A 12,525-nucleotide genomic window follows, 5' to 3' on the forward strand; every position below is an offset into this window, starting at 1 on the left:
TAAGTACCTTTCAGTATCTACATTTTATTGTATACTAACTTATTCAACGTGAGTAAGTTGCACGAGCACTAAATATGAATCATAAAGTGATTATAAAGTTTGATAGAAGGAACTATATACAGATCGATTTGTATTTGGGTGGGAAATAGGCTACACAAATATACATATTTATGTACGTTCTGAAATTTGTGGGTGTACTCACTAAATATATTCACAGTATAAAAAGTATAAAGAACTTACGTCAGTGAGTATAATAGTCATAACACTCCTTGCAAACGACGTTTCACGAAGCTATGCTTCGCTTCTTCAGGTTTTCTTATCAGTAAATAAAATACCTCATCATATATGTAAAAATAAATCCAGGATTAGGTAAAAAAAAAGGGTATTGGGATATAGAATTTAAAATTACATGACGTTAAAAGTGCCATGTGGGCTAAGAGAATTTCTAAAAGAATGGTGTACTCATACTACTTTACAGAATGAATGACTACTGTACCGTACGAGTGCTACATCCCTTCCAATGTGAACTCCACATATTCCGAAGCAGTGTGAGTCACTTCCAGCGTGACAAGGAATTTAACAGACTCTTCACTGTTTTTTCCTCATTGTTTAAACATTTTGATCCATGTTTCATCCAAGTTGCCGTCATCCCTATTTAGTTTTTCCCCCTATCAACATAAATATTTGCTGCCTCATGAACGTTCCTGTCGGGTTGTTTATGAACTCTTTTTACCACTTCCCTTTTTCTTACCTTATGTTTCAATTCTAGAACATGCTCGGAAAGCCCAGTCTTTGGTGATTGTTCCTTTATATCCTTGCCATGCTCATCCCAGCCAGTTCCCATGCTTCTTCCAGTTTGTCCAATATATGCTTTACTACAAGAACAAGTTATCTTATAAACGCCCTTCTCATCTCTGACCTCTTTTCACTCCTTTCCATCCTTTTTGTATTCTGTGAAATACTCCTCTATATTTCGGGGAGCTCTCATTCCCCCTTTTAACCTGAAGTCGTTTAGAATTTTATCAAATTTTTCGGACACCCCTTTTGCATATGGGATGCCGACGTATTTGTATTCTACTTCCCCTACTTCGTTATTCTTACTTATCTCATTCCTTCCACCTTCCTTATTCTCCTCATTTCCTCTACTTTGTAACCATTTCTTAACCCCACCTTCATTATCCAATTTTCTTCTTTCTCTCTTTCCTCCCAACAATTACAGAGCCTCCAGGCCCGAATGTAGAAGTTCATGTATAGATTATTCACTCACGTAAGTTTTTTTATACTTTTCATACTGTGAATACACATATTTATTTCACTAATTTTTACTAACAAGTAAATCAAAGGGTCAATTACCGGAGTTTCAATTTTGATAGCTCGAAACGCCCTCTTTACAGCCAGAAGTACCCCTCCCCCCAAGCCTTTGTCAGAAGATTCTGCATCGCGATCCGACCGAAACAACATATATCTATCGTCAATTACTTCGCTGTCACTGAATTATGGATTTAACCATATTCCCATAGCCATGATTACGTCAAAATCATTACTTAATACACTTAGGTAGAATGTTTTAAGTTTAGTTCTTAACCCCCTCACATTTTGGAAGGAAACACTTACTCTTGCAGTTCCTTTATTGACATAATTGCTGATCACGTGACCATTACCACTTACTTGTTTGCATCTGTTCTCACCTCAGGCTCTCGTTCCTTTGTTGCTTCCCTGGTGCTTGGGGGAGTAGAGGGAGGGGAAACTGGTGACCTATTTGTGATATCCGATTATTGTATTCTTTCCTTTTCCCATTGAAGATGGAGGGGGAAACGGATCACCGCATGAAGATGGCTGGAATGCGATCGTTGTCACTTGTGCTCCCTGAGATGTCATATTTTCATTGCTGTGGGGTGGAGGGAAAGCCTGTTTCTGGGAACTGGACGCAGCTGAAGGTTCTCTGGTCTCGATGCATTCTTGAAAGTCGCCATAGTTTTCTTCAAAGTCCCAAGTTGTATATTTTCTGCCGTCGACGTAGAGATATTCAGCATTGCTATTGTATAACATTGGTTTGGATTTAATCATTGTACCAGCTGATATTTTTCCAGAGACCATGCATTCACCTGGTACAAAAAAAATGTAAAGTGCTTTCGAAAAATCTCTCCGCAGTGGATTATGGCAAAAGAGACACTCACCTAGGTTACAGTAAATGTAAAATATTCCTCTGTTGAGTTTAAGGTCGTTTAATTTCAATGACAAAAGTGTATGTCTCAATACTTTTCTCACAATAATAAGTACCAACATCCACTCTGGAGAGACTTTTCGAAATACGGTATTATGAATTGTTCTCATAATTTTGAATTATGCAAAGTGGGCCACTTTGAATAATTCTGCCCCAATGCAAAAACAAAAGTTACCATATTTACTCATGTATAATACACACTTTTTTCCAAAATTTTTGCCGTCATAAACTTTGGTGCATATTATGCGTGGAATAATTCAAACAGCCAACATGAAGCCATACACGTTTTTACTATGTCTATTTGTATAACACGTATATATCAACAGGAGCAAATACAAATTGCCAGGTTTGATTTCTTTACTAATAAAAGAAAAACACTATAAAAGTGAAGTGGCCATTTTCCATGATTTTTTACTTTGTAATGGAACATTTTGCGAGAATTCGAGCATGAACCTCCCCGTCATATTTCCTGAATGCTGCAAATCCATAACATAATTTTGTTTTCCTTTCTTATACTACAGAATAAACAAGACGGTTATAGAAGTGAAAGATATGGGATGCTAAACACAGTTAAGGGAGATGTGGTCATTGTATACACAAGATGATATTCTCCTCTTGGTAGCAACAGGTGACTCATTGAATAGGTATAATGCCATTCACTCTTGATCGGCATAGCAACAGCTTTACAACCTACAACTAAGAAAGGCATTGCTTCAATCTAAATTGTAGTGTGCATTGTATACAAGATATAATTGTTTGTCGCTTTTCCTCATCAATAACCAGGATGCACATTATGCACACACATGCATTGTACATGCATAAATATGCTATTTTTAACATTATTATTTTGTCATGTGTGAATCCGTGAATGTTTAAACTCAGAATTGGTATATTGATATGGTATGTTACAGTTGAATTTTAAATAACTTGATGTTGCTGGGGTATTCATTTTTGGCAGAAATCTGCAATGGTATTAGCGTTGAAATCATTTCAAGATAGTATCTGTTCAGCCTTATAAATAAGACTAAAATTATATTGGACTTTGATGTTGTATTAACTTTTTTTTCAGGTTATCTTCTCCAACAGTAGTAAACAAACCACTTGCCAACTGGTCGTACAAGGCACATAATACCAAAATGCTGCAGTTGATTATAACAAATCCTCCTAAATCAAGAAATCAAGTCAACCGCATGAATAAAAGTAATACTAGCAATACAACACAAGCAGGCTTAGCATCACACTCTGCTACAGGTACTGTGTCAGTGCACAGAAAAGAATGTAGTGAGACAGTTCAAAGTGATGCTTGTAACACACCAGTGATGCAAGTGGACTCAATATCAGGTTCTGTGTTGCTGGTTAATAACCAGTCGGACAGTTACAGTCAACCTATAAGTGCACAAACTGTTGTAACTAGTTCAAATACAGTGTTTACTGCTGGTAATCCAAATAATTCACCAGCAGTGCAACTTGGATTTTCTCAACAGCCATTTACCTGTTCACAGACTGTTGTGTCAAATTCTCCAAAATCTGTTGGTACACTGCCAAGTAATCGTTTGAAAGTTGTTCCACCTAGTGTGCTAAATGCATCAACTGTTACACCAAGTTGCACTTTTAATGTTCAAGCACCAATTGCCCACCAACTGTTTCCTCAAACGATAACAGTCCAAAGTGTTACATCAAGTACTGCAAATGTGATGTCAGTTTCTTCATTAACTGCTGCACCAAGTGTTGCAAATACGTTACTTACGCCAAGTCACCCTGCAAATGTGATGCCAGTTTCCTCATTAACTGGTGCTCAAAATGTTGCAAATGCATCGGTTGTTATGTCAAGTTACCCTACAAATGTAATGCCCATTTCTTCATTTAGTGTTGGACCAAGCATTTTAACTGCATCAGCCACTACACCAACCACAACACCAGTTCATTCTCAGATCTTCCCTCAAACTTTTAACGTTCAGAGTTTCGCAAATGCTAATAATGTTATGCCAGTTTCTTCACTGAATGTTGTGCCCAGTATCACGAGTGCATCAACCAGCACACCTGCTTGTTCCTCAAATGTGCTGATACCAATTACACCTCAGACCTACACTCAGAGTATTTCATCAAGTGCTACCAAAATGGTGGCAGTTGCTCCCAAAACTTATTCACGAGTCAAAAAGGCACAGACCAATCAATCTAGTTCATCAGCTTTGCCAGCTAACATCTCGGAACTCTACTCTACAATTCTCGGTGTGCAATCTCAGAACTCAACTCCTCCATGCGTTCTTGTTGTTGATCATCAGACCAATAAATCTGCACAAAATAACTTTCAAACCGTTACACCAACTTCCAGTTCAAGTGCAGTCTTGTCTAGTAGTGGGAAGTCAAATATCATTGATGACACTCACAATGTTTTAATTAATGAATCGCCTACTTCAGGCACAGTGATGGTGAATGCCCGGTTAAGTGACAATTCCCAAAGTAGCAGTGCAGAAACTGTTGTGACAACCTGCGCTTCAATGTTACCAGATCATGGTCAGCCAAGGATGTCCCAAGGTGCAAACACAGGAACAACTGAATATAGTGCTCCAGACTTAGTTACAATTGATGATTCTGACGATTCACCCAGTAGTAGCCCATATACTTTAGATACTGAAACTTCCACTCAACGTTTTCCGCCAAACGTGCTGCTTACTCGTGACAATTTACCTAGTGACTATGCTGAAACCATTGACATTGACCCACTAATGGATATAACAGATCTTCTTGAAGTTGGCATGGATACTCCGGCATCAACATCAAAATCCAGTCATTCCGGAATTAAGTTGTTCAAAATATGCGAAACGTGTGGGAAGACCTTTCCGGATGGATCAGAGTTTCGCAACCATGAAAGGTCACATAGATCTGATGAATCGCTTAAGTGCAAAGTTTGTGATAAGAAATTCAAAAGTGAAGATCACTTAAAACAGCATTTACATGTCCATCTGAAGAGGAAGCCATTCGTGTGTGAGACATGTGGGAAGGAATTCCGTAAAGAAGGACAACTTATGAACCACAGAGGCATGCATACTGGTGACAATACTTGTATACTGTGTGGTGAAGCATTCAGTTGGCGCCCAGCTTTTATTAAACATGTCCAGAAGCATATGGAGGCTGAGGAGATGATAGATACTCCTTCTTGAGGCAGTTGTAAACAAGAAGAGACTGATAATGTTGTGTGATTGATCCTTAATTTGTGTTAGTCATAGTTGTCATGCTTCAAAGTAATAAAATTATGTAAAATATGTTTGTCAAGCACTGCATTTCTTCTTTTGATGGCATTTCAGCACTTCTCATGGTATTAATCATACAACAAGGGACACAATTTACATGGTTTTATTATTTTGAAGTATAAATTACTTTTTGGTGTATGTACATGTGTTTCTGTGGATAAGATAGTGCTAAGTATTTGAATACAAATAGGAAAAGAACGGGAAACATTCAGTACACAATGCCACATTAGAGTTTCGCATCATTAGGACAGTATTTACATGAGTTGTATGACAAGATATTCTTGAAAGTTTTCTTATGCCTTAATCTTATATAAACACTTGATGCAGTAATATGTTTATATACACCCTTCATATGATTTGGTTCTTTGGGACATAAAGCACTGTAGCATCAACAGTAAAAAAATCACCTCACTTCTGCCTTTTTGGGCAGAGTGTTTTAAGAATTTGAAATTCACACAAACAGTATTATTTTGTTTCTCACATCACTACACATGAGTGTACGTGCGCACCATTGATTCCATTGAAAAGTGTCCTTGGAGATGATACTTTAGTGCTGAGAAAACTCTGTTCAGCTAATACTTATCATTGTGAAGTTAGGGGCCCAAGTTCAGTGAAAGAACTATTTGGTCACTCTTTACAATGATAAGTATGATGAAATCAAAAGCTAGAAATTTAAGTCTCTGAAATGGCAGAATGTAATCACTAATTTGTCACACAATTCAAACACAGTCCATACTTTATTTTGTTTCTGACCTATGTCTCAGGGGCAACAGGCCAATAGAATAAAAAAGTACTTTTCAGCATGGTCTCCCTTTATCGCAACACAGTTTTCACATGTTATAATTAACACTTTGGAACTCCTGGTTAGAAACAATGGAATTTGGTCTGCAAAACTACACGTGCACCTCTTCTTTGAACGTAAATTTCTTTCTTCAAAGATATTGAGTTGATTGATTGATTAAGTTGGTGTTTTAAGTCCATTTTATGCACAGTAAGGCTAATCGGGACTCTCACAATTTAAAGTGGGATCCGAACCACTATGTGTCTCCACCGGGTATCAATCCTGGTACTCACTTCAAAGATATGATATGTGGGGAAATGTAGTATTTGCCGATTACAAGGTCTGGGTTGTCAGGTTGGTGTTTGACATCCTGGAAACCACATTCACTTTTGCAAGTCTACCCTGTGCAGTTTGTTTGCTAACTGCTTTCTCATATGATTGCTACTGAGTCAAAGTCCAATAACTAGGGCTAGGATTTTGATGACCTAAAAATTCTTAAAAAATGCCCTTAAAAAGATGCATTTATGACCTAAAAATTGCCAAAAAATGACTTTAAAAATGACCTAAAAACCGTTAAAAATTCCAAAGTAAAATTTTATTTGCACTTCAAATTACAGGAACTCTAGTATGCAACTTTTGACAAATTATGAGAGGTTACTGTTCAGTTGTGAGTTGCAGTGTGTAACGAATATTTCTGTAAATTTTCAAAAAGAAATGAATGACAATTGTCAGCTAGCACACTTTTATACATAGAAAAGCTCCTTTCAACATCAACAGAGGTAGTAGGGGCATATTTAAAACATACAATGTCACTTGGTTCTAATTCGGTTTCAGAGTCTGGCAATGAAAACGTTTTCCCACACAATACGTCACGAATAGAACATATTATTGTGTATCCTGCATTTTTCCCTAGCACTTTCTGCATCTTTTCTCTCACTTGTATTCCAACAGTACCTGGAACTGCTTCCAAATTATCCTGAACTTTGTTAAGGACATTAACTTGATCAACCAATGTAGCTCCAGATGTCTCGAGTGAAGTTATGGCAGAAGGTAGGAAGCCGAAGTTGGACTTTATATAGCATAATTTTCCCTCCATTTCGGGATCAGCCAAGAGTTCCTGTTCTTGTCTTATACACAATGCTTCACTGCTGTCAAACGAGGTTACAACTTCTTTCACAACTTTATAATTTTCACAATAGTAACCACAAGCCTCTAACCATGTACCCCATCTAGTAAGAATAGGAGCTGGTGGCAAAGGCACATCAGGTGCATGAGATCTAAAAGCTAACACTCGTGATGGGGACTTGAGGAAAATGTTCTTAATGTTGGTCTACTTCAGGAAAGTGACTTCGCAGTTCTTCAGCAATACAGTGACACGCATGTGCAAGACATGTTACATGTACCATTTTCGAGTACAGACCTTTCAGAGAATTCCCTGCTTTAACCATGTACGGTGCCGCATCTGTTACGAAAAGCAACACCTTGTCATATTGAATGCCGTCGGGCCACAATAACTGCATCGCGTTATTGAAAACTTTGCTGATCGTTGAATAATTCACTTTTTCTAGACATTCACAATTTATTAGAAACACTTGAGTAGACTCGGATTCCTGCATCGTACCAATCACTACATTTGCAATGTACCGTCCGAGTGAGTCGGTACTTTCGTCAATTGACACCCATATTTTTTTACCATGAATTTTCTGCCGAATTTGATCCATTGTTTGGTTGTAGCATTTCTTGACATAATTTTTCCTTAGCGTGGAAGAATCTGGTATCGATTTCCCAGTATGTTTTTCCAAAAATGCTCAAAGTTTAGGATTATTTAGTTTACTTAGAGGAATGTCAGCAGAAATAAAAGCGTCGCACAGTTCTTCAGAAATAACAGAGGATTTGGAGGAACACTCACCCATTAACAATTGCACCGTCCTCTTCTGATCTTGAATTTGCTTCAGAGCTGCCTTGTGTTTCTCGCGGTTGACATGTTGCTCCACCGTGAATTTCTTTTCCGCAGCAACTCTTACACCACAAAGCTGACAGAATAATACTGATCCGTCCGTACTGAACGTATTTTCACCATACTGGGACACAAACTGTTTTAATTTGTACTGTGTACTTTGCTTGGTTTTTGGCATCTTGTCCAATGCTTCGAAAACCTGCTCTACTGAACACTGCACCAAAGTAAATTCTCGCAATAAACAGGAACTTCGACAATGGCCAGATCACACGTTCCATCCATTCACTTTCAAGGAACACAACAATTGGTCTGAGCAGATTAGAAGATAAGATTAGGCAGGGCAACGACTTTCTTCTCCTGGGGCAAAATTGCGAGCTGTTTTGAACTTCTAACAATTGAATTTCATTGTAAGGAAATCGTTATATTCGTGTTGTTTATTTTCTTCTGAGACGGATGGAAGTAGCTGCGGTTTCATATATTTTAAATTGTCTAGGGAAGATATGAAAAAATAGGATATTTATTCATCTTAATCCTTTCACGTTAATGCTGCCCATGCACTCGCAGCGTACAAGTGCTCTGGAAAACTAAGAAAATAAAAAAATGACTTAAAATGCCAAAAAATGACTTATACAACCCATAATGGCAAAAAATGCAAAAAAATGCCCCAACAAATAGTGCTTAAAAGTTTCAGCACGACATGAAACATATAAATATTAAAAGATTTGGGTTTCTTATTCACCAGAAAAAAAGATGCAATTTCATCAAAATCCTAGCCCTACCAATAACTCTTCTCAAAATACATTTTAAAGCATTACATGAAGTTTCACTTGAAGTGCAGTGTTTCCTGGTAATTAGAAATTAAATATATGTGACAAAACTAGGGCTGAGCCGATACCACTTCAAACTGATACTGATGCCGATACTCTTACCGATTCCCACCAATACTGATAATTGAAAATTGAAATACTAAAAAAAGTGTTCAAATTATTGATCAATATTGGTGTGTAAATATGCTTCTGCAATTATATGCACCAAATTACCAAGAAATTTGCTTTAGAATATTCAAGAATTGCATCAGAACATAAAATAGATATTATGTCATTACAAAATATAATTTTTCGTGCAAAATTAGTGCAGAATAAAAATAAAGTTCGAATTTTATATAATTTCCAGGATAGTTAGACTCTGCGAAAGTGTCGTGCAGCATTTTTGCGGACTCCGTTAGAAACCAAAATGCCGGAAAAGTATCTGCTTGTATCGGTAGATGAATTCCAACCGATACTTTCCGATACCGATACATCGGCATCGGCTCAGCCCTAGACAAAACTTAATGTTTTAATTGACGTTTTGCTTGCATCTGGTACAGTGATGGTGAATGGTACTGTGTGGATTGGTGCATTACCATAAACAAATCAAATGTTATTGTGACGTGTGGTTAGCGTAACGAACCCGCACTCATTGTTGTAGGTTTCCATGACTGAGTTATGCTACTCATTTGTAGCTCCCCAATTTCCTCACGATGGTGGATGGCCACCGGTCCCATAAACACACCGAAATCTCAGGAGATAAGATGTCACGCTTCTTCCAAGAGACTTGAACTTGTATGCATCCCATAGCCAGAGCCCAAAGCATGATGCCTTAGAGTCCACAGCCATGGTGTGGGACTTAGACCACTCATGCACTCATAAATTAAGCAATTACATGACATCATGAACATTGCCAGATTGAAACTTTCAGGCCTGCCCTAACGTGTGCATGCATGTGTGATTTTAAATAATTCTGCACAAATTTTGAGGCAAAAGTTAAATCTATTTTAACATTCTTGCCATATCACATGTTAATCCATGAATATTTTTATTGAAAACTGGTGTGGTGTGATTGCAGTTGAATTATAAATAGCCTTAAATTGCTGCAGTGCTCATTATTAGTAAAATCTACTAGGTATCAGCATTGGAATCAATTCAGAAAGTATATGCTCAGCCCTATAAATATATTAATATTGAATTGGACTTTGATGTTACATTAACTTTATTTTCAGGTCATCTTCGTCTACTCGTAAAACAGTTAAAAAAATACTTTCACGTATCAAAAAGAAGCAGTTCATTCCTACATCAAGAAAGCAAATGAATCCAAGTATTACTAGTAATACAATAGGCACGCAAACAGACTTAGGATCAAACCCTGCTACAGGTGCTATATCGGTGCATAAACCTGGAAAGGAAGGCAGCGAGACAGTTGAAGGTAATTCTTGTAACAAATCAGTGATGCAAGGTGATGCAACATCAAGTTCTGGGTTGGTGGTTAATGGACAGTCAGACATTTGTAGTCAACCTACAAGTTCCAAAACTGTCGTAACTAATTCTTCACATACAGTGTTTGCAGCTAGTAATCCTAGTAACAATGGTGGGATCGTCAGCATGTCACTTACTGAACCCATATGCTCATCAGTAGAATTTGCATCGACTGTTATGCCGAATTGCACTTCAAGTGCTGTAATACCAATAGGCCATCAACTATATCCTCAAACAACGACTGTTCAGAGTGTTACATCAAATATTACAAATGTGGTGCCAATTTATTCAGTACCTGCTGCACCAAATGTTGCAAATGCACCAGTTGTTGTGTCAAGTTACCCTACAAATCTGATGCCATCTTCATTAACTGGTGCACCGAGTGTTGCGAATGTGTCAATTGTTACACCAAGTTACCCTACAAATCTGATGCCAACTTCATTGACTGATGCATTAAGTGTCGCAGAAACATCATATGTTACACCAAGTTACCCTACAAATGTGATGTCAGATTCAGTAACTGGTGCACCAAGTGTTGCAAATATGTCGATTGTTGCACCAAGTTACCCTACAAATGTGGTGCCAACTTCATTGACTGATGCATTAAGTGTGGCAGATAAAGCATATGTTACACCAAGTTACCCTACAAATATGATGCCAGATTCAGTAACTGGTGCACCAAGTGTTGTGAATATGTCGATTGTTGCACCAAATTACCCTACAAATTTGATGCCAACTTCATTGACTGATGCATTAAGTGCTGCAGATAAGTCATATGTTACACCAAGTTACCCTACAAATGTAATGCCAGATTCATTAACTGCACCAAGAGTTGTGAAAGTGTCAATTGTTACACCAACCTACCCCACAAATATGATGCCAACTTCATTAACTGATGGATTAAGTACTGCAGATGTATCATATGTTACACCAAGTTATCTTACAAATGTGTTGCCAGATTCTTTGACAGATGCATCATGCATTGCGAATATGTCAGTTGTTACACCAGATGTTTTAACTGCACCAACCTCTACACCAAGTTGCCCTGCAAATGTTGTGGCACCAATTCACTCTCACATCTACCCTCAAGTTGTGAACATTCAAAATTTCGCATCCAATATCACAAATGGGATGCCAATTTCTTCACTAAATGTTGCACCAAGTATTGGGAGTGCATCGGACAGCACACCCATTTTGAATCCTCTGTGTGTGTTTAGGAATATTTTCTCATGACACAGTTGTATTAAAATTCACAAAAAGTGCATCTACCATTTAATAATCATATGGTGTTCATTTAGATAAAAAACAAAACTAATAATTATTGTATACTGACTGTTTCCTCTTCTTTCCTAAGTACCTTTTTTTTTTTTTTTTTTTTTGTAAAATAATATTTTGAAATTTAGCATCACGTATCAGCTATTTTTTTTACACTTTGAAAATATTTCTTGCAAGATTGACACACACATTCATATGTAAGATGTAGTGCAATGTTGAGTGGAGGCATTGTGTGTAAGCATTGAACTAAAGAAACTCCTAGATTATTTAAAAAACTAGACCTTTATGTAAACAAAGCTTTCAGAAATAGTTCTATTGTGAGTATTTAATTCACTACATTTCATTTACATTGTTGTGAATTCTTAGCATATGAATGCTTATTGTGTTGACATTTGATCAAGTGGCATATTTTCATAGTTTTTAATGAATAATTGAATTCATATTAATTTTCATTATAATGTATATATGACTGGATTGGAATGCAAAGTTGCCATGTTCTCATTCACTGAACACGTCTTTGCATATTTAAAATACACTTTTTTGTAGTCAGTATTTGTAAAGTGTGATTTTGCAGGATGTTTTATTTTTTACTTCTTGCTATGTACAGTGTGGAACCAAAATGGAGTTGTATAATTATGATTTAATAAACATGATGGTACTCATTACTACACAAATGCATGCAATGCATAGTTACAGAATTATGGTTGTGAGAAGGTAGTATTTGGTAAAAACAAACTCCAACTGAA

At 37.1% G+C, this 12,525-nt stretch overlaps 1 protein-coding gene across 3 annotated transcripts in view; it reads left to right on the plus strand.

The window, feature by feature from the left end:
- Positions 1-12,525, plus strand: part of LOC146000475 (uncharacterized) — a 137,281-nt gene that overhangs the window by 94,849 nt on the left and 29,907 nt on the right. Inside the window, exon 4 of one of the 3 annotated variants that reach the window (XM_083138143.1) lies at positions 10,252-11,839. The exons of 1 other annotated variant lie outside the window; for it this stretch is intronic. In XM_083138143.1, the coding sequence (XP_082994269.1) occupies positions 10,252-11,737 (1,486 nt within the window). In that variant the 3' untranslated portion in view covers positions 11,738-11,839. Of the gene's footprint in view, positions 1-3,293; positions 6,389-10,251; positions 11,840-12,525 lie in introns of those variants that run through there. One more of the 3 variants, XM_083138142.1, reaches the window with a different exon arrangement.

The sequence above is a fragment of the Lepisma saccharinum genome, chromosome 16 (genome assembly GCF_977018435.1).
Source record: "Lepisma saccharinum chromosome 16, izLepSacc3.1, whole genome shotgun sequence".
NCBI classification, from domain to species: domain Eukaryota; kingdom Metazoa; phylum Arthropoda; class Insecta; order Zygentoma; family Lepismatidae; genus Lepisma; species Lepisma saccharinum.